The 18,320-nt window shown below is 43.4% G+C and overlaps 1 protein-coding gene across 3 annotated transcripts; it reads left to right on the forward strand.

Moving 5' to 3' along the window:
• The first annotated feature begins 477 nt into the window (after positions 1-477).
• zgc:113276 (uncharacterized protein LOC553748 homolog) lies at positions 478-13,275 on the forward strand. 3 transcript variants are annotated; one of them, XM_061225864.1, is made up of 10 exons: positions 478-608; positions 988-1,378; positions 2,009-2,181; positions 3,728-3,943; positions 7,566-7,998; positions 8,738-8,871; positions 9,774-10,013; positions 11,489-11,650; positions 12,047-12,136; positions 13,019-13,275. In XM_061225864.1, exons 2-10 carry the CDS (start codon positions 1,204-1,206, stop codon positions 13,178-13,180), a joined length of 1,785 nt encoding a protein of 594 aa, XP_061081848.1. In that variant the 5' UTR covers positions 478-608; positions 988-1,203; the 3' UTR covers positions 13,181-13,275. The 3 variants fall into 3 exon arrangements, with proteins under 3 accessions (XP_061081848.1, XP_061081849.1, XP_061081850.1); XM_061225865.1 differs by having other exon boundaries at positions 498-608; positions 1,186-1,378; XM_061225866.1 differs by lacking the exons at positions 478-608; positions 988-1,378 and adding an exon at positions 3,441-3,573 and having other exon boundaries at positions 2,069-2,181.
• Positions 13,276-18,320: the final 5,045 nt, after the last annotated feature.

The following is an 18,320-nucleotide window of genomic DNA, read 5'->3' on the forward strand; positions in this document are numbered from 1 at the left end:
TTTGAGAGCATTTCATAGGTTCCAATACTCCATAATTACGTATTTGACCCATGTATTTGAGAGAAAGAGCCTTTGTGTCTTACTGCCGAGGACAGAGTAGATTTTTCTGAGCATTCGCCCATCTCTGTTGATTGCTTCCTGTAAGCAGCTCATTCTCAGAACAGTGGATCCTGGGCTGTTGTGTGTGTATCTCAGTCAGTCAGAGGATTATTTAAAATCAGATAGCAAAATTAAAAACAGGCTTGGTGGGTAGCAAGCTTTTTAGAAAGTAAAACAAAGTTTGACTCAGCTTTAACTTCACGTTTGTGATTGTTTGTATTGTGAACAAGGGGCTAAATTTGGGCCTGGCCCGCTGTGTGATGGGTCTATTTACAGCCAGCTGTCTCTCCTGGTAGCCAATAAGAGCGGGCTGTATCTATAGACACGAGCAGGACAGATCGAGTTTCGGGCAGGCTGCACCAGCGTCTTCAGTTGGTCCCCGCTTTGTGCGCAGTTTGGCCTTCTGCAAGCTCCTGCCTGAGTATAACTGTGCTCTTTATTTCACCCCTGACTGACTCCTCTCTTGTTCTCTCAGCCCTGTCTCCCATTGCGTTTCACCTGTAATCCAGGTACAGTGCTTTGCTGTGTGTCTTGGGTTAGGGAATCCTTGTACTTGTTCCTGCTCCTTGAAACCTGTTGTAGCAGTGTGTGCAGATTGTGTGCTTTACCAGAGATAGTTGTGCCATTTTGAGTCTAAGAGAGGAGGAATGAAAGTATCAGTATTAGAATTAGAAAAGAAAGCTACAACCAAATACTACTGTACGTTAAAAAGTGCTGAAGTAAGTTACAAATCTGAGCATAATTGGAGATTTAGTAACTGTAAGCCATCGTAACATAGCAGAATGAAGATTTAACAATCTGCTTTAAAACCCAAGGGTTTCAGTCACTGCAGCAGAGGAACTGAAGAGTGGAAGAGTTGTTTATGTTATTATTTTTATTTTTTCCTAGCTTGGCTTTGTTTTTTTCCCCAGCTTGGCTTTGTTTGTTTCCCCAGCTTGGCTTTGTTTTTTTCCCCTTTGCTCCCTCAGGTGGGTCTGCTGTGCATGGATTTGTATTGTGCTCTCTGCTGACCTCTGCTGGTTGAATGTGTACTTTTCTTTTCCGATGGTATTCTCTGCTGCCCTCTGCTGGTCGTGCTGCATATAGGAGCGGGTCCTGGCGGCAATGTTGGATGTTCTGATTGTTGGTGGGGGCCCTCACGCCCTGACTCTGGCCACCCTGCTGGCCCACCCTGATGTGCGCTGCCCACAGCCCAGCGCAGACATCCTGGATGGCATCCAGCTGAGTCAGCCCAAGGCCAAGAGCAGCCGGGCCAAGGGCAAGAGGAGAGCTGCCCCGGGTGGGTCACTGCAGCGCATCGCGCCGGTTCACTGCATTCACACTTTCACATTATTGCCATTGAATTTGAAAAAGACCTTCTTCTATTCCAGTATGTTCATCACTAGAGAGACTGATTGATAATAGTGATGTGAATGCAGACTGCACCCAAGCATAGGATACTCTGAAATATATATATCTGGGCGGCCTGTAGCGTAGTGGTTAAGGTACATGACTGGGATGCACAAGGTTGGTGGTTCAATCCCCGCTGTAGCCACAATAAGATCCGCACAGCCGTCGGGCCCTTGAGCAAGGCCCTTAACCCTGCATTGTCTCCTTCTTCAACTGTATGTCACTCTGCCAAATACCATTAGTGTAATGTAATATATATATATAGAAATAATTATATTTATGCAATATAGATATATCATTAAATATATATATATATGTTTCATATTTGTGTCATAAACAACCAGTAAACAACCAGTATCTAGACACAAACTGAATATTTATGCGTAGTCAGTTTGCCATATAACAATATTAGCATTGAGCCATTTTTGAGGGGGTGTGCATGGCTCACATATTGGGCACTTTCTTGTACAAACTTCTGTGTGTCAGAAGCATAAATTGGATCTGTCCCATGACTCCACAGCGGTCGTGTCGAAGGAGGAAGCAGATCCTGGCCCCGCCCCTACCCTCCCGCTGAACTTCCGGGTGGTAGACTCCTATGGAGAGTGGGCTACACTGTGGGGGAGCCAGTTCTCTGCTCTCAACATCCCACATCTCCGCTCGCACACCCTGGTGCACACTGACCCCCTAAACAAGGTAATGCAGACACCGGAAGTGCTATAACCAGCTTGAAATGACCAGCTGGTAGCCTCCATACTCAAACCATGTTGAGTATGGAGCAGGTCTGAATTGGTCAACCAGCTACCAACTGTTTCAAAACCTAGCGTGAGGTGTTTTTTTCAGCAGGGCAGGCTAATACCCAAACGTCCAATATTTCACTGCAAAAGGGTGCGATACTTTTAGGTAGTATACTCATGACCATCCACTCAACAAGCCGATATACTCACAGAGATATACTCACAGAGAAACTAAGTCCATACACACACAATGAGAATTCAAATAAAGAGTGTACTACTGCAACAGTCCAGTACTGTCCAGTCCTTATAAACATGGCATTTCATAAATTTCATACACTGTTCATAAATTTCAGACACATTTCCTGTTTTGCTGCATTTCATATTAAAATAGATGGACTGATGAGGCCGCGGTGGCGCAACAGGCTAAGACGCAGTGGACTCGCGGTTGCAGTTCACTGCAGTTGCACACCGGGGACCGGGGTTAGATTCCCCGTCCTTCCAAAAAGCCAAGTTTGGCCGGCTCACATGGAGCAGCATAATTGGCTTGCTCCTCCAGAGGGAGCGACTTGGCAGGGTTAGTAGATCGCCGCACAACAAAAAGCACCTCGGGCACCTCGGGCGCTTTGGAATCACGGAAGACGAGCATGAGACGAGACCGCTAGGAGAAGGCGCGTCGCTCTCCTTCGGGCCGCCGAGGGACGGGGTGTGGGCAGTGTATCTAATACTAGCTCTAATTGAATCAGACGGGGTACAAAATTGGGGTACCAAATTGGGAGAAAAAGGGAAATCTGTCTATATGGTGCACTTAAAGTACTGTACATCATAAAGCTTCAGAACCCTGAACAACATCATGTACTGTGAGCTGTCCAAAGAAAATGACCAAAATGTAAATCAGTCGGTCTTCTGGGAGACTTTTCCCAGAAATGCTTCTTTCAAGTACCTATACTTATCCCTTAGCACATGTGATTTCTGAGAACCCTTCGCCTTTTAACAATGACGACCTAGGCAATGAATGTGGGTGGGGTATGTGATGGGTAATACTAGCACTACTGCCTATTTAACACAAGAGTACATATGGAGTATTCACTGTTGAAACTGTATACTTGCTATGAAATATTTCTAACACTGACAGAGCGTAAAAATGAAATGTAAGTTTTTCAAATCAGTGTATTTTAACCCTATATAATTTACACTTGGATGTAATGTGACTTGCCTCAGGTGACATTGGCTCAGGTGATAAGAGCAGTTGTCTGACAGTCGGAGTCGAGTGTCCCTGAGCAAGACGCCTAACCTCCCATTGCTCCTGACGAGCTGGTTGGTGCCTTCCATGGCAGCCAATCACTGTTGGAGAGTGAGTGTGTGTGTGAATGGGTGAATGAGAAGCATCAATTGTTCAGCGCTTTGGATACAGGTGCTATATAAATTCCAACCATTTACTATCACTTGAAATTATGCTCTGTTGAAAATGGGTGATTTTTTTTAGTATTTTCTTGTTGTGTCCCCAGAAAGCCTTGCAGGACTTTGTGGTGAAACATGGCCGCACAGGCGAGCTGCACAGTCTCCCGGAGCACGTGTTCATCCTGGACGAGAACGCCTACTTCAACGACAACCGTCTGGGGAAGAGGGACAAGCGACGTCTGAGCACCAGCGCGGGGCTGAGGAAGAGCCTGTACTTCAGCCTGCCCGCCACCGGGCTCAGCGTGGACTTCTTCCAGGACCAGGTCCACCCCATTGACCCGGGGCAAATACCTGCCTGAAACATTTCAACTCTTTAGGTGAATGTCACATTTCAAAAGGCCCTTGCAGATCCCAGAACAAGCTATTTGTGAAAGAAGCATTTTGTTTTGAATACTGGCAAACAATCAAAAAAAAAATTCTTTTCAAATGTGGCATCTAAAAAGTTTAATTGTTTCAGCTAAAGTATTTAACCAGCCTGCAGCCAAATGGCATGGAGTGTCCTGACCAGGGAGTGGCCTGATCTCGGACTAACCCTTGGACTACCACAGCCTGCACTAACCTCCATGGCCTGATAGGCCTCTTTGTTGGCAGAGCAAAGCTCTAAAATATTATATTATATTACTAATTTATGTTTCGATTCATGTTTATGTTAAAGTCATTTTATCAAAATAATTACTTCAATGCTTTTTAATGCACACTATCAGTCAAAAAGAACCTGGAATTACTTAATGACAGTCATTAATTAAGATACCATACAATCTTTGGCCAGATTTACTTTACTTTAGCATACTGTATGCAAAACCTTTTAGTACACACAAAAACAATAACATGACATTTACATTTACATTTACATTTACATTATTGGCATTTGGCAGACGCTCTTATCCAGAGCGACGTACAACAAAGTGCATACCCATAACCAGGGATAAGTTCGCTGAAAGACCCTAGAGGGAAGTACAATTTCAACTGCTACCTGTACAACAATAAATAAGGATAAGGACGAGGGCCTTTTTTTTTTTTTTTTTTTTTTTAGGAACAAAGAAACAAACAACCAGAGAAAAAGTGACCAAAGTTAACTATCCAAACACTGCTTACCTAGCCAACTAAAAATACCGATACACAAAGCAAGTCACAGAGACAACAATTAAGGTTCACAGGGAGGTAGGGAGGGATGGGGAGAGGTGCTGCTTGAAGAGGTGTGTCTTCAGCTTGCGCTTGAAGGTGGGGAGAGATTCTACAGATCTGACCTCAACGGGGAGTTCGTTCCACCACCGTGGAGCCAGAACAGACAGTAATCGTGAGCATGAGGTGGAGGTTCGGAGAGGGGGAGGTGCCAAGCGGCCTGTGGAGGCTGAATGAAGAGGTCTGGCAGGGGTGTAGGGTCTGATGATTTTTTGTAGATAAGCTGGGGAAGACCCTTTAACTGCTTGGAAGCTAGCACCAATGTTTTGAATTTGATGCGAGTCATGACAGGCAGCCAGTGGAGGGAAGTAAGCAGGGGGGTGACGTGTGAGTATTTGGGAAGGTTGAAGACCAGACGAGCTGCTGCATTCTGGATGAGTTGGAGGGGTCTGATGGCGGACGCTGGGAGGCCAGCCAAGAGGGAATTGCAGTAGTCCAGGCGGGACAGAACCATCGCTTGGACCAGGAGCTGGGTCGAGTAGGGGGTGAGAAAGGGGCGGATTCTCCGCATGTTGTATAGGAAGTTGCAATGCAATGCACCGCTGCAATGTTCTCGGAGAGGGACAGTCTGCTGTCCATCACCACGCCGAGGTTCCTTGCACTTGGTGACGGCGTGAGTGTGGTATCCCCGAGGGAAATGGAGAGATCCAGATGGGGAGAGGTTTTAGCAGGGATGAATATCATTTCAGTCTTGCCTGGGTTGAGCTTTAGATGGTGGTTGTCCATCCAGCTCTGGATGTCCCTCAGGCAAGCAGAGATACGGGCTGAAACCTGCCTATCAGACGAGACGAGATGAAGAGTTGGGTATCGTCCACGTAGCAGTGGTAGGATAGCCCATGTGCAGTGATCACAGGGCCAAGGGAGCGAGTGTAAAGATAAAAAAGAAGCGGGCCTAGGACTGAGCCCTGGGGAACTCCTGTGGCGAGGGGCCGAGGTGTCGATACCGAACCAGCCCAGGCAACCTGGAAGGAGCGACCAGAGAGGTAGGACTCAATCCAGTCCAGGGCTGTGCCACAGATGCCCATTGCTGACAGGACAGACAGGAGGATGGAGTGATCCACAGTGTCGAAGGCAGCAGAGAGATCTAGAAGAATGAGGACAGAGGAGAGGGAGGCTGCTCGTGCGGCATGGAGTGACTCACTGACGGAGAGGAGCGCAGTCTCTGTCGAGTGGCCTTCTCATCGAAGAAATCAGCAAAGTCATCAGCAGCAAAGGAGGACTGAGGAGGAGGAGGCGGTGCATTCAGGAGAGAGGAGAAAATAGAGAAAAGTTTCCGGGGGTTAGAACCGGAGTTCTGAATTTGTGTTTGAAAGTATTTTGCTTTGGCGGCAGTGACAGCGGAAGAGAATGCCGCCAGGAGAGACTGGTAAGTCGTGAGGTCTGAAGCGTCTCTGGATTTCCCCCACTTCCTCTCTGCTGCGCGGAGGCTGGCCCTGGAGGTACGGAGGGTGTCAGATATCCAAGGACTGGGAGGGGATGTGCAAGGTGGCTTTGAGACAGGCGGACAGAGAGAGTCAAAGGCAGAGGAGAGAGATGAAAGGAGGGTGGCAGATGCAGAGTTAGTGGGGAGTTTGAAGAAGGATTCAAGAGGGGGGAGTGAGGCGATGACGGTGCTGGCAAAGGAAGAGGGTGAGAGGGAGTGGAGGTTACGGCGGGCTGAGGAAGTGTGGGTGGGAGGAGGGGGAGGAGGATGGGGAGGAAGAGGGAGGGAGAATGAGATGAGTATATGTATTTGGATATGTATGAGTATTTGTTTCATACCAATCATTGGTTGGGTTATTGTACATACAAGGTCTTAGCAATTCAGACCCCTTAAGTATAATTAATAATATGTATGAAATGTAAGTATAATTATATTTAGAATAGTAAAACCTTATTCACATTAATGCGATGATGATGGCTTCTCACCTTTTTGACGTATGGTCAAGCATTGGTCAATAGCTGGTCCTCTTTATTCCAGGAGGATTTCTTTACAGCACTCCCAACAAACTCCCACAGTTCAGGGCAGTCATGAATCTGCTATTCGGACTTGATGGTCAGTGGATTTAAGTTAGGCTTGCAGGTCAACAGCCGAGCTTTTCTGCTCAAACCAAACCTTCACACTGCCCACACAGTGATAAGTGGCACTGTCCTGTTACCCTACAACTTCAACACATTGGGCTATGCATACTATCATTTCAGTTAAGGTTTCAAATCAGAAAGCGCTGATTGTTTCCGAATGCGATCAGCAGACCCTTGCTCATTTATAGTGGTGTTCAAGACAATTGCTGTGGGTTATGATTTTTTGTTGGTCTACTGTATGTTCTGCTATGTTCTTAACAACACTAATCACTTAACTTATTACTCATATACCTTTTTGAAATGCAGTAGTCTGATTTAGTCTGTATTTTTTTTTATGATATCCTTAACTGGACTACTCAAGTCATTACCTTGCATTGTCTTGGAAAGTTATTTGCATGAAAGAGGATACACAGTGACTCTTACTGTAGTTGCCATGGTTACACCAGGGGAACGCTTGCCTATTGGAGGTCGTCATTCATGTCTCAGAACAAATTAATTAACAATCAAAATGACTTTGATAAACATTGTGTTTAAATGAGAAAAACATCTTATTGTTCATTGGCAGCGTCTTGCTTTGTTTCAGAAATGCTTGGTTAATACATGTAAGTTGACATTGAGCGGGTCTGGTTCTGTTGTGACCAGGTCCGCAGGTATGGGCTGGACAGTGTCCTAATAAGAGGCACAGTGGATAGGATTATTCCTGTCGTGTCAGGCCAGTCGACCGTGCTGGAGGACCCTGGTGAACACAAGGAGGCGCTGTACTTCAGAGTGCTGCTGCAAAACGGGGAGGTTATCGAGGCCAGGAGGGTAGTCATGGCGACGGGCCCCACCCGGGCTCAGATGGTCAACATCCCCGCCTGGGTGTCCGCCATCACTGAGAGCTACCCGGAGGACCGTCTACAGCACACTGTGCAGCTTATGCACCAGCAGGCCCACTCCTGGCAGCAGGAAGCAGGAACTCAGCCGCAGGAAGCGGAAACCCTTCAACAGGAAGATGGAAGTCAACAGAAACACAAAGCATCTCACAAAGAGGAAGTGGGGACTCGACAACAGGAAAGCAGGCCAAACTCTCCAGGTGGGTTCAACACACCAGTATACATTAAAAAAAAAGAACAACATCATACAATTACATTACATTACATTAATGGCATTTGGCAGACGCTCTTATCCATTATCCTCTTATTATTTGATTATTATTATTATTATTTTTTTAAACAAACAAATAAACAAACAAACAACAAAGCAAAAGTGACCAAACTTAACTAGCCAAACACTGCTCACCTAGCCAAACTAAAAATACCGATACACAAAAAAGTAAATCACAGAAAGACAACAATTAAGGTTCAGAGGGAGGTAGGGAGGGACGGGGAGAGGTGCTGCTTGAAGATATATGAACATATTAAAGGCCATGACTGCTGTGTACACAATAACAGATGCCAATGGGGCAGTCCCTGCACTCCCTAGGTGTAAGAAACCATTTATTTTTAAAATCACAATTTCATTGCTTCCTTGCCTCCTCCTTGACTGACTCTGGTTCCCAAAGAATTGTTGAGCAAGGGAACATGAACGCATCCTTTGTAGAAGTTTTTTTTTTGATTGAGTGGCATATGACAGTGGTTCCACCACTCCCCATCTGCCACGTATATAACAGACATTTGAAGGAGCAAGGACATTCCATTTACCTAATTCACGGTTTCTTGAGTTCTCCATCCTCGCTTCCTTTCCTTGCGCCCTTCTCTTGTGTTCTCCAATGGGTGGAGTTAAGGAGGTAAAAATAAATGGCTGGAAAGAGCCCCTTCTGTTTGTGTCTGCAGCCCCACCTCCCGTTTGCCATGCCGGGGAGCGGATGCTGGTGATTGGAGGAGGCCTGACCAGTGCTCACATCATCACTATCGCCCTGCAGCAGGGCGCCAGTCATGTGACCTGGGTCATACGCAAACATTTACAGGTGTGCACTGCTGTCCTGTTGAGAAATCCTTCTGCTGAAGTCAGGAAGTGACTACATTCTGCTCTAATTGATTCTCCATTTGTACATTTGCTGCATTTAATTTAAGTGTTTACTTCAAAGCAATTTTAATGGAAAATACTGTCTGCCCAACATCTGGTAGACTGAATACAGTTCCCAATGGAATGAAATGTAAACTTTTTTAAAACATGGTCTATTGCGGGAAATTGTATTAGTGGTCATCTTCTGAGGAAAGCTGTAAGGCACTGTTGGCGGGAAAAGAATGATTCATGAGCGGAGAGAGGATAGATACGCTTACAGACGGCTAGCAGCATCGCCCTACAGGACAAACTGTTTTAGGCCGAGGCACAGCACACTCTAGATAATACAGGAATGTTGGCTGTACCACTGCATAAGCACATATGAATGAAAACATGCACTCCATTCATGGGACACGAGCAGGTCAGGAACCTTCACTCAACCCCAGGAAACTGAGGAGAATAGGAATAAGTTAGTAACACAGTCACAGTCACCTTGCTGGTAGTAAACAGATCAGTGCAACCAATCACAAAATTTGAGAAATCCAGCCACGACCAGCTTGAAATTTCCAACTACCAGCTGTTTCGAAACATAGCTTGAGCTGGTCAAACCATGTTAAAGTATGGAGCTGGTCTGAACTGGTCAACCAGCAACCAGCAGTTTAAAAACCTAGTTTTAGCTGATTTTTTCAGCAGGGAATGGAGCAATGTCAGTGGCATTCAAGTTGATACTTTTTGGGTTTGATTCCCGGCTCCTTGTGAACAGTGTTTTATTAACTGCTCCAAACATACTCTCTGATTGGTCTCCAACTCTGCTGCTGGAGCCAGTAAGGCGCTGTCACAATCATCCCACCCGTGTTTTATCAGCTGAAGCAGTTTGACGTGGGCGACGTGGAGAGCTTGATCGGGCGCTACTCGCACGTGGAGCACGGCATCCAGATGGACGGGCTGGCGTACCTGCGGCAGTTCTACGGCGAGAGGAGCCTGACGCGGCGCCTGGCCATGATCCGCCAGGCCAGGAAGGGCGGAGCGGTGACGCCCGAGGCCTACGCGCAGCTCCTGCCCCACATCCAGAGCGGCCGGCTGGCCGTCAAACCGTACTGCCAGGTGCTCTGGAGACGTCCGGACGTCCAGCTCAATGCGGGTTTTTTTGCCCTCAACAGCAAACGCCTTTGTTTTGCTTGATGTTGTGACTGAAGCCAACCCTGTTCTACCCTCTAAACTGAAAGCTCCTCCAATGGACCCATTTCAGCCAAGATTGCCTTTCCCCAAACTCCCTGAGACTGAGTTGAAAAATATAATTTCTCATTGTATATATTTTTTAAAAGTGAGAGAAACAAAGAGGGGAAAAAAAGGAACAAGTGAGCCTTGAAACCTGAGTCAAACTAACCTCTATTTGAGGTCTTCTGAGTCAAACTAACCTCTATTTGCTGGGAGCCAAACTGCTTTTTCAGAATACAAGGCCACTCTCTTTTAAAATAAATATTCCCATGATTAATTAGCAAACATGCAGGAGTGAGATTACAACATGAGATTACCATTTTGACATGACCTTCTGCCCCCAGGGTGCTGTTGAGGGCAAAATATAACTAACTGCACACACACACACACACACACACACACAAACACACACACCTTTGTGCTCACACCATGCCTTGACTGCAAATGATGTCACATGACATGTGTAGCAGGACAAACAGAGAGTGCTGAATGCTTACAGAAAGCCAAAAACATGGTGGCCAGATGTTGAGGTTGGGAGTGGGTTTCCAGCTGTGGATGTTCAAGCATTGCCAAACCCTCATTCAAGCCAAATGGCAAAATTCAAACCTTATAAAACAGCAGCCGATTTCCTTTGACTCTGTGAAATCGTATCAATGTTGAGGTTTACATTCACAGAGTTTACATAAATCTGACCATTGATGGGATATGTGCAGTAGGAACCTACTGATGTTTTGGATTGCTCGTCACCCAAACCAGAAACTTTCCTGTTTCAGTAAATGCTGATTGCCATATACAGTACTGTGCAGAAGTCTTAGGCACCCTAGACTTTATTATATATATGCATTTTTGTATTTAATTTGATTAGTGTAAGCAATTGATTACTTTTTACATAAAAACTTGATCATGGCTGTCTGAGATGAGAAGCAAGGAGCAAACCAAAGTCTGCAGAAGGCAAGTTCTGCAACATGCTTGGAACAGCCTCCCTGCTGACTGTCTTATAGAACTGCAGGACAGCGTTGGCCATCTCAGAGAAGTTGGTAATCTCAGTTTTAACGCCGAAGGGTGGTCACAAAAAATATTGATTTGATTCAGTTTTTGACTATTCTGCAAAATTACTAAAATGTATAGTATGTTTATTTAGGACCTTTCATTGAATTATTTTTGACAGAATCTTATCTATACAGAATGTTATACAGGTGCCTAATACTTTTGCACAGTACTGTACATGTAATGTTAATCGACTATTTAAGACTGAGTCCATTTCCAAGAGAGGGTTCATAAACAGCCCTGTGTTCTCTGTCACACTCTCACAGTAATCACTGTGGACACTTCTGACACTAAATTCAGTTTCCTACCCTAAGGTCTCAGAAGCCAAGTGGTGCTATAGGAAGCAGGCCTGGAACATATCTCTGAGCTGTGGGCAGAGTTGGACCGGGGACAAGATCTGGTTAGCCACTGGCTGCAAACTCGATGTCAACCAAGATCCCCTGCTAGCTGATGTCATCAGAGAATTCCCTATTCAGGTGAGCTCATCTCGCTCTCCTTCATCGCCAGAAAACCAATCTGTGAAGCTATGTCCGGTCATCGTGTGCTCTGCTCTGCTAGAGAACATCCTTCCATTTTCCCAAACAACCTCAAATGTCCAAACCTATTCCTGGGCCCAAATATACTTTTCTCATCCTCTCAAGAAAGGGAGTGGACTTATTGTCCTTTTTTGATTGAAGATCATTTTGAAAGGATATTTAAAAAATACTTTTATGAGAGCTTTTCTTCGGTTTTGTGTGCTAGCTTGTTGGTGTACTCTTAGCATGGGAAAAGTTCTTTACTCACAAAATATATGATATTATCCATAATATAAAATGGGTTTTTGTTGTTTCCTTTGGGTTTGTTTATAATCACTGCTGTTCCCCTGGTTCCAGGTCCTGGATGGATGGCCATGTTTGCCAGAGAACCTGCAGTGGGCTCCAGGCTGCCCCCTGTACCTCATGGGACAATATACGGCTCTTCAGGTGAAGTCCTGTATTATGTGTGAGAGGCCTGTGGTAGACTGGATTTCTGTTGAGGGCGGTCACTTTTAAAACAAACTGCTTCGGAACTGGGAATAAGCCATGAGTGAGGCTCTAAACCTGGGTTGTGTGCGCGTAGTTCACTTACATAAGCGTGCTCTTAGTGTTGTTTTGATTTGTGTGTCTGTGTGCGTGTTACTTCCCAAAATGGGGAAGAAAGTATGAACGCAAGAACAAAGTCCCTCGTGCCCAAAAACAAAGCAAAGTTCAAAAGAAATGTCCCCCAAAATTAACACCAAACACATGTATTATAAGAACATCCAAAAACCAAAACTATAAATAAAAGACAAATAGTTTCCGGGGTTGGATGGGACAAAGTTTAACACCTGCAGTAGGGCTCACAGAAGGCTACAACCCCAGATGTAATCCAAGTAGTTGTTCTGACCAAAAACCTAACCAAAAAGATCACAAAATAAAAGTTGTCCAAACACCTTTCAAAAGGGCAAAGAAAACAAAAATGAACATGCCACAAGTATCAATGGTGGCGTCACGCCACAAAAGCCTGTTCCAAATTGCCCCTCTCCTTCAGCTTATATAGGGCTATGGGCAGGTGGGTGGAGCTCCAAATCACCGGGAGAGAGAGAGAATCAGCAACAGGGGCTGAAGTGTGTGTGTGTGTGTGTGTGTGTGTGTGTGTTTGGTGCTCTTCAATTCAGAAGAAAATAGCTGAAAATTAGAGGAGATATTTTTACATGTTTACAAATTAGAAAGGATTTTAGAAGAAAACCCTGTCACCATATCTTGTGTACATGCCTGGAAGACACCCTTGAATGAATCATTGTAAAATTATACCAAAGGCTGTGCTTCCTTTTGCCTTGGAAACAGATTGGGCCACATGCGCTGAACCTGGCTGGGGGCCAGGCATCAAGCATACGCATTGCCAAGGACATCCTGAGCTGGCACAGGGGGGTCAGAGAGGGACAGAGAGCAGAGCGGGCTCGGACTGAGGACTACATACAGCAGATGCATGGACTGATGTGGCTATGATCACATGACATAGTCATGGAAAGCAATGAATCATGGGATCCACATAGACTTCACATGGACTGCTTCCTGATTCATCTTGTCTTAAACATCACATATCCAGGGAAATGGAAACTTATGTATTTATTTGATTATTTTATGACATATTTTGCTATGACTTAATTTCTGAAATTAAAGAAAAGCTTGCTTTAATGCACCACTAGTTCATGTGGTCTGTTGCCAATTCCAGATGAATGGTCAGCAAAGAAAAGAGGTTTATGACAAAGAGGGTTACATTTGTGGGAAAAGAGAGACTCTGCTACATGAATAGAACAATAAATTGGAACAATAATAATTGTTCTCAAGTTAATTATTTGAATATGGGCCACCCATTGGCTTCATCTCTCCATTGTATGATTTAGTAAGCTGACACACCTTTTTTCTGAATCGGAGCTAAATTTATTTTGAAAGAAAAGAAGGCTAACAGATGTTCTGTTCAAAGTAGTTTGGCAAGCAAGCATAACCAAACACAACTTGGACCGAACTCCTAAAAGAAAAATATTTTCCTCTGTTCCTAATATGAGAATGTCAGGTGATTGGAACCACCACATAATACAATGAAAGGAAGCTGATATTATGACCACTTATCTGAGAAATATTATAAGTGAAATATTGTCTTTATGGTCTCCCATATTATCCAATTATTATTCCTTTGTTGTTATCCTACATCGGCATTAGCATTACATATATGGTCTAGAATCCATCTAAAATCTAGAATCTAGATTTAAAGTGTATCAGCTTTTGACTGAGTAGCTTAAGGGTGTATTTTACAGACAGCTGCCAGTAAACTGAAACATAAGAGAATGTCATTTTTCTGAATAAGGAACATGTGAGGAATGGTGATGATTACACGTAGGAAGGAAAACAGTATAAAATGATGCAATGAATACGACAGAATTAAATCAGATCTGTTCACTTGCATTATCTTGTTCATAAAACCTATCAAAGTTTCTCCTGTAAATATAGTTACCATTGGTACCATTGCATTCGTACAGATCAGGACTTCTGAACACAAGTTTATTGGTTCAAATCACAAAGCTACCATCTACAAGACATGCCAGTGGAAGCAGGAATATTTATGATCTTTAAGATGGAAGTTAAATTGTCACACTACGATCCCGTTGCAAAGTTGCTGGGAAAAAAGATGTCCTTGATTTATAAACATCTTCAAAGGTCATGGCCGAACACAAAATTAGCCATAACTTACCAACTGACTGTCCTATCCTCATGAAACCTTTATTTGTCTTTCTGTGTATCTTGTCTGTTCCATAATGTTTTCTGTCTGTTTTTTGCAATGTCTACTAGCAGCTATATTTTAAAAACTGATAATGACAGTGATTTCTCTGCATCTCTTAGTTCATATCCCCCCCCCCCCCCCCCAAACATGCACACACACACTAACAAAGAAAGAAAATAAATGTGTGAAGAGAACCTTCCAGGGAATTTACTGTGATAAATGTTTTAACCTTGGATGAGAAAAGTGAGGAAAAGTTTATTTTGGGAAACAGTGAGTTTCGGTAAACCACTGTACTTCCATAAAATAATTAAAACCATGTTAAACGGCGCAGCAAGGCATTAAATCCAGCACTGTGAGTAAGCCTAAGTGTTTTCCACAATTGGTGCAACTTAACATAACATGAAATCTTTTTCGTTTGTTTCCCTTGAGGAAAGCAAGGTAGTGTTGAGTGGCCACTTACAGTATGGTATGGAAAACAAGCTTAAAAGTGTATCATTCCGAAACTATTCCAGGGAATTATGGCTGAAGATCTGTTGCACAATGCAGCAGATGTTTCACTGGATAACTGGAAATTGTGCTTTTATTTATTTTCATAAGACACTGGTGCAATGTTCCTCATCTAAATCTTCACTCCAGTAGGCTATATGAACAAAATATATAGGACTATATATGAGGACCTATGGGGGGAAAAACATCTGTCACGTGCGGAAACTTTTAGCCACAGTCTAAACATAGCCAAAGAGAATGGCTCATAGGCATTTCTCCTGTTTAACAGTCAATGAAAAAGCTAAACAGGAGAAATTGCAATGTCTGTGCAAATTAAAGGCTGAAACAGAAACAGAATGGTTTTCAGTAAATTGCTGAATATTAAATGCAGTATATTGCTGCATACAACAAGTCTGCATATTGCTGCAAACTTTGATTGGCTAAAGAGTCCACCCACCTTCTTTTCAAGGACTAAATTGGGTGCTGAGTGAAAGGAAAGCACAATGATTCGCAGGGTTATTTAAAGTACGAGTGCCTGAATCCATAAATCCACAAGTCCATCAGCTACAAGTCCTGTTGTTTCAAATATTCAGTTATTTTTCACCTTTTTTGGGGAATTGGAAAGAGAAGGTAAGCATCTCAATAAAAGTGAATTTTGTTTGTAGGTATTCTGAAATATTCATAATTTTGGTGTTTGAAAGAACATAAAGATTATCAAAATAAAGAGGACTTTATTTGCATATATTTCTATATTTAATTATCTTTCTGCTTACATTTTAAAGCCCTTCTCAAGTTTGGGTAGATAGCAGTATTTTTAGATGTTGCTGGGTAGGTTTTCTTACTCGCTCTTGATGTCATGGAAATGGTGGTATTCATTAAGCAAGTTGTACAATCTGTGAATGGGGAATCAATGAATGAAACAAATCAGCAATGAAAATATTGATTTCATGGGACTAATGTAAAACTAAACCACCATGAAGAGAAAAACAATATTACGGCACTGCAAGTATTCATTAACAACGCATAACACATTTATAAATCATTCATAAGCATGTGTGCTAGTCAGAGGGTTGAACATAGGTCAAGTAACTGAGGAAAACAAATATGGAACCGATCACGCACACAACTTGAAAAATAACAGCAGGTGAGATGAAAGCCTTACTAGCGAGTGGGGAAAAGGCAATGGGTGAGACCGCCATTTTGAATTGTGTTTTCAGTTGGTTAGAAACAACATCCTGAATTATACTCTTTTGAATATGTCTTTTTCATGAGGAAAGCTGTAATTGGCATGTTTCAACCAGAAGAGTATTGGTTAAGGTATATGACTGGGACCCGCAAGGTCGGCGGTTTGATCCTCAGTGTAGCCACAATAAGCTCCGCACAGCTGTTGGGCCCTTGAGCAAGGCCCTTAACCCTGCATTGCTCCAGGGGAGAACTGTCTCCTCCTTAGTCTAATCAACTGTAAGTCGCTTTGGATAAAACCGTCCACCAAATGACATGTAGTAGTAGTGTAGAAGAGATTGGCTATGAACTTTCACCTATTGCAAGTGCTTTGTAAATCCTATGATACCATTTCATGTTGTTCTTGCGTTTTTGCAATGGAAATATTTTGTGATTCAGCAATAGCACAGATGGAATTTTTAATGTTAAGAATACAGAGTGGTTTCTGTGAAAGTGCTTTCAGCCAACACAAGCAATGTTGCATGTAACTAATGTCAAAATAATTGGCACTCTGATCTGACTTCTTCAGACCGCTGCAAAATGTCTGCTACATATAGCACATTTACTGGAATGTGCTCAAGTCTGAGTGTGAAGACAGCGCTACCATTTCTATTGAATTTTTTATTGAAACTTCTGCTTCAAGGCTGGGTTACATGAGGGTAGAGGGAGTGTGATGCTTTTTAGAGTTTAATATAGGTCATCCAGCACTGTTCACAGCGGCGAATGCAGCAGAATAGACCCGCTAGTTTTCTTGTAAATCAGCCATAATTTAGCAACAGCTGCACATAAATGTTGACAGGATGGATCATCTTTTCCTTCTTCATCGCAAAATAATCTATGTTAACTATTTAAATTAATCTAAATATTTAATATAAATTAATTCTACCAACAAAATTCTTGGGTAGTTATCAACTGACAAAAGGTGTCTTGCACAAGTTACTATTGCTGCTTGTGATGAACAGAGTTTTATTTTGTAAAGATTTACAAGTTTACAAACATGAATATTTTTAAGCACAATTCACATGGCATTGACGACAGGATGAGCCGAAATTAAAATTTAATTAAATAAATTGTTAACTCTTGCTTGATTAATCAGTGGAGTGCAAGCCTCAAATCATTGGAGTGCTTTTCGATTAATATGTACACCTTACAGCCCACAGACTGTGCCTGCTGCAGGTCATATCGAAGATTCACAAACATGAATATGATCAGTATCAGTAACCACTCACAACTTGTATGCTCTGTATTTGCTATGTATGCTATGTATGGTCCCAGTTATGTACTCCGTTACAGATGAACTAACACTGGACATTTTACTGTGTAGCACACCATTTTGCTTTTCTAGATTATGGCCTGATGCCTATCTCTGCAATCTTTATTAAACTCTTATGTTACATTGCACGTTACATCTCCCTTAACAGACGGATGTGACCTGCGTGTTACATCTCCCTTAACAGACGGATGTGACCTGCGTGTTACATCTCCCTTAACAGACGGATGTGACCTGCATGTTACATCTCCCTTAACAGACAGATGTGACCTGTGCGTTACATCTCCCTTAACAGACGGATGTGACCTGCGTGTTACATCTCCTTTAACAGACAGATGCGACCTGTGTTACATCTCCCTTAACAGACGGATGTGACCTGTGTGTTACATCTCCCTTAACAGACGAATGTGATCTGCATGTTACATCTCCCTTAACAGACGGATGTGACCTGCGTGTTACATCTCCCTTAACAGACGGATGTGACCTGCGTGTTACATCTCCATTAACAGACGGATATGACCTGCACGTTACATCTCCCTTAACAGACGGATGTGACCTGCGTGTTACATCTCCCTTAACAGACGGATGTGACCTGCGTGTTACATCTCCCTTAAAAGACGGATGCGGCCTGCGCATAAAATCTCCCTTTCTATGGGTTTTCTAAAGGGCACCTTAGTCCATAATGGGCTAATGAATACTTTCACAGTTTCAACAAACTGGGGAGCTGCTGCAAATAAAAAGATGTCTTTAACCTGTGGTTACCTTTCCCACCAGATACTGGTAAATGTGCACTGAAAGCAACAGTCAGTCGTGTCCTAGGAGAGAAATCAAAGTGTGAAACAGTCTGGCTGCTGCTGGCACTGTTGAGTAAACCAGTGAAGGTCAGATAA

Source organism: Conger conger, chromosome 17 (genome assembly GCF_963514075.1).
Source record: "Conger conger chromosome 17, fConCon1.1, whole genome shotgun sequence".
In the NCBI taxonomy this organism is placed as follows: Eukaryota; Metazoa; Chordata; class Actinopteri; order Anguilliformes; family Congridae; genus Conger; species Conger conger.

Excerpts from the sequence above, each read along its gene's own strand:
- zgc:113276 (XM_061225864.1), top strand. The coding sequence starts at position 1,204 with ATGTTGGATGTTCTGATTGTTGGTGGGGGCCCTCACGCCCTGACTCTG. Across the intron at positions 7,999-8,737 it reads AAGCAGGCCAAACTCTCCAG|CCCCACCTCCCGTTTGCCAT; the intron begins GTGGGTTCAACA and ends TTGTGTCTGCAG. Across the intron at positions 8,872-9,773 it reads TCATACGCAAACATTTACAG|CTGAAGCAGTTTGACGTGGG; the intron begins GTGTGCACTGCT and ends GTGTTTTATCAG.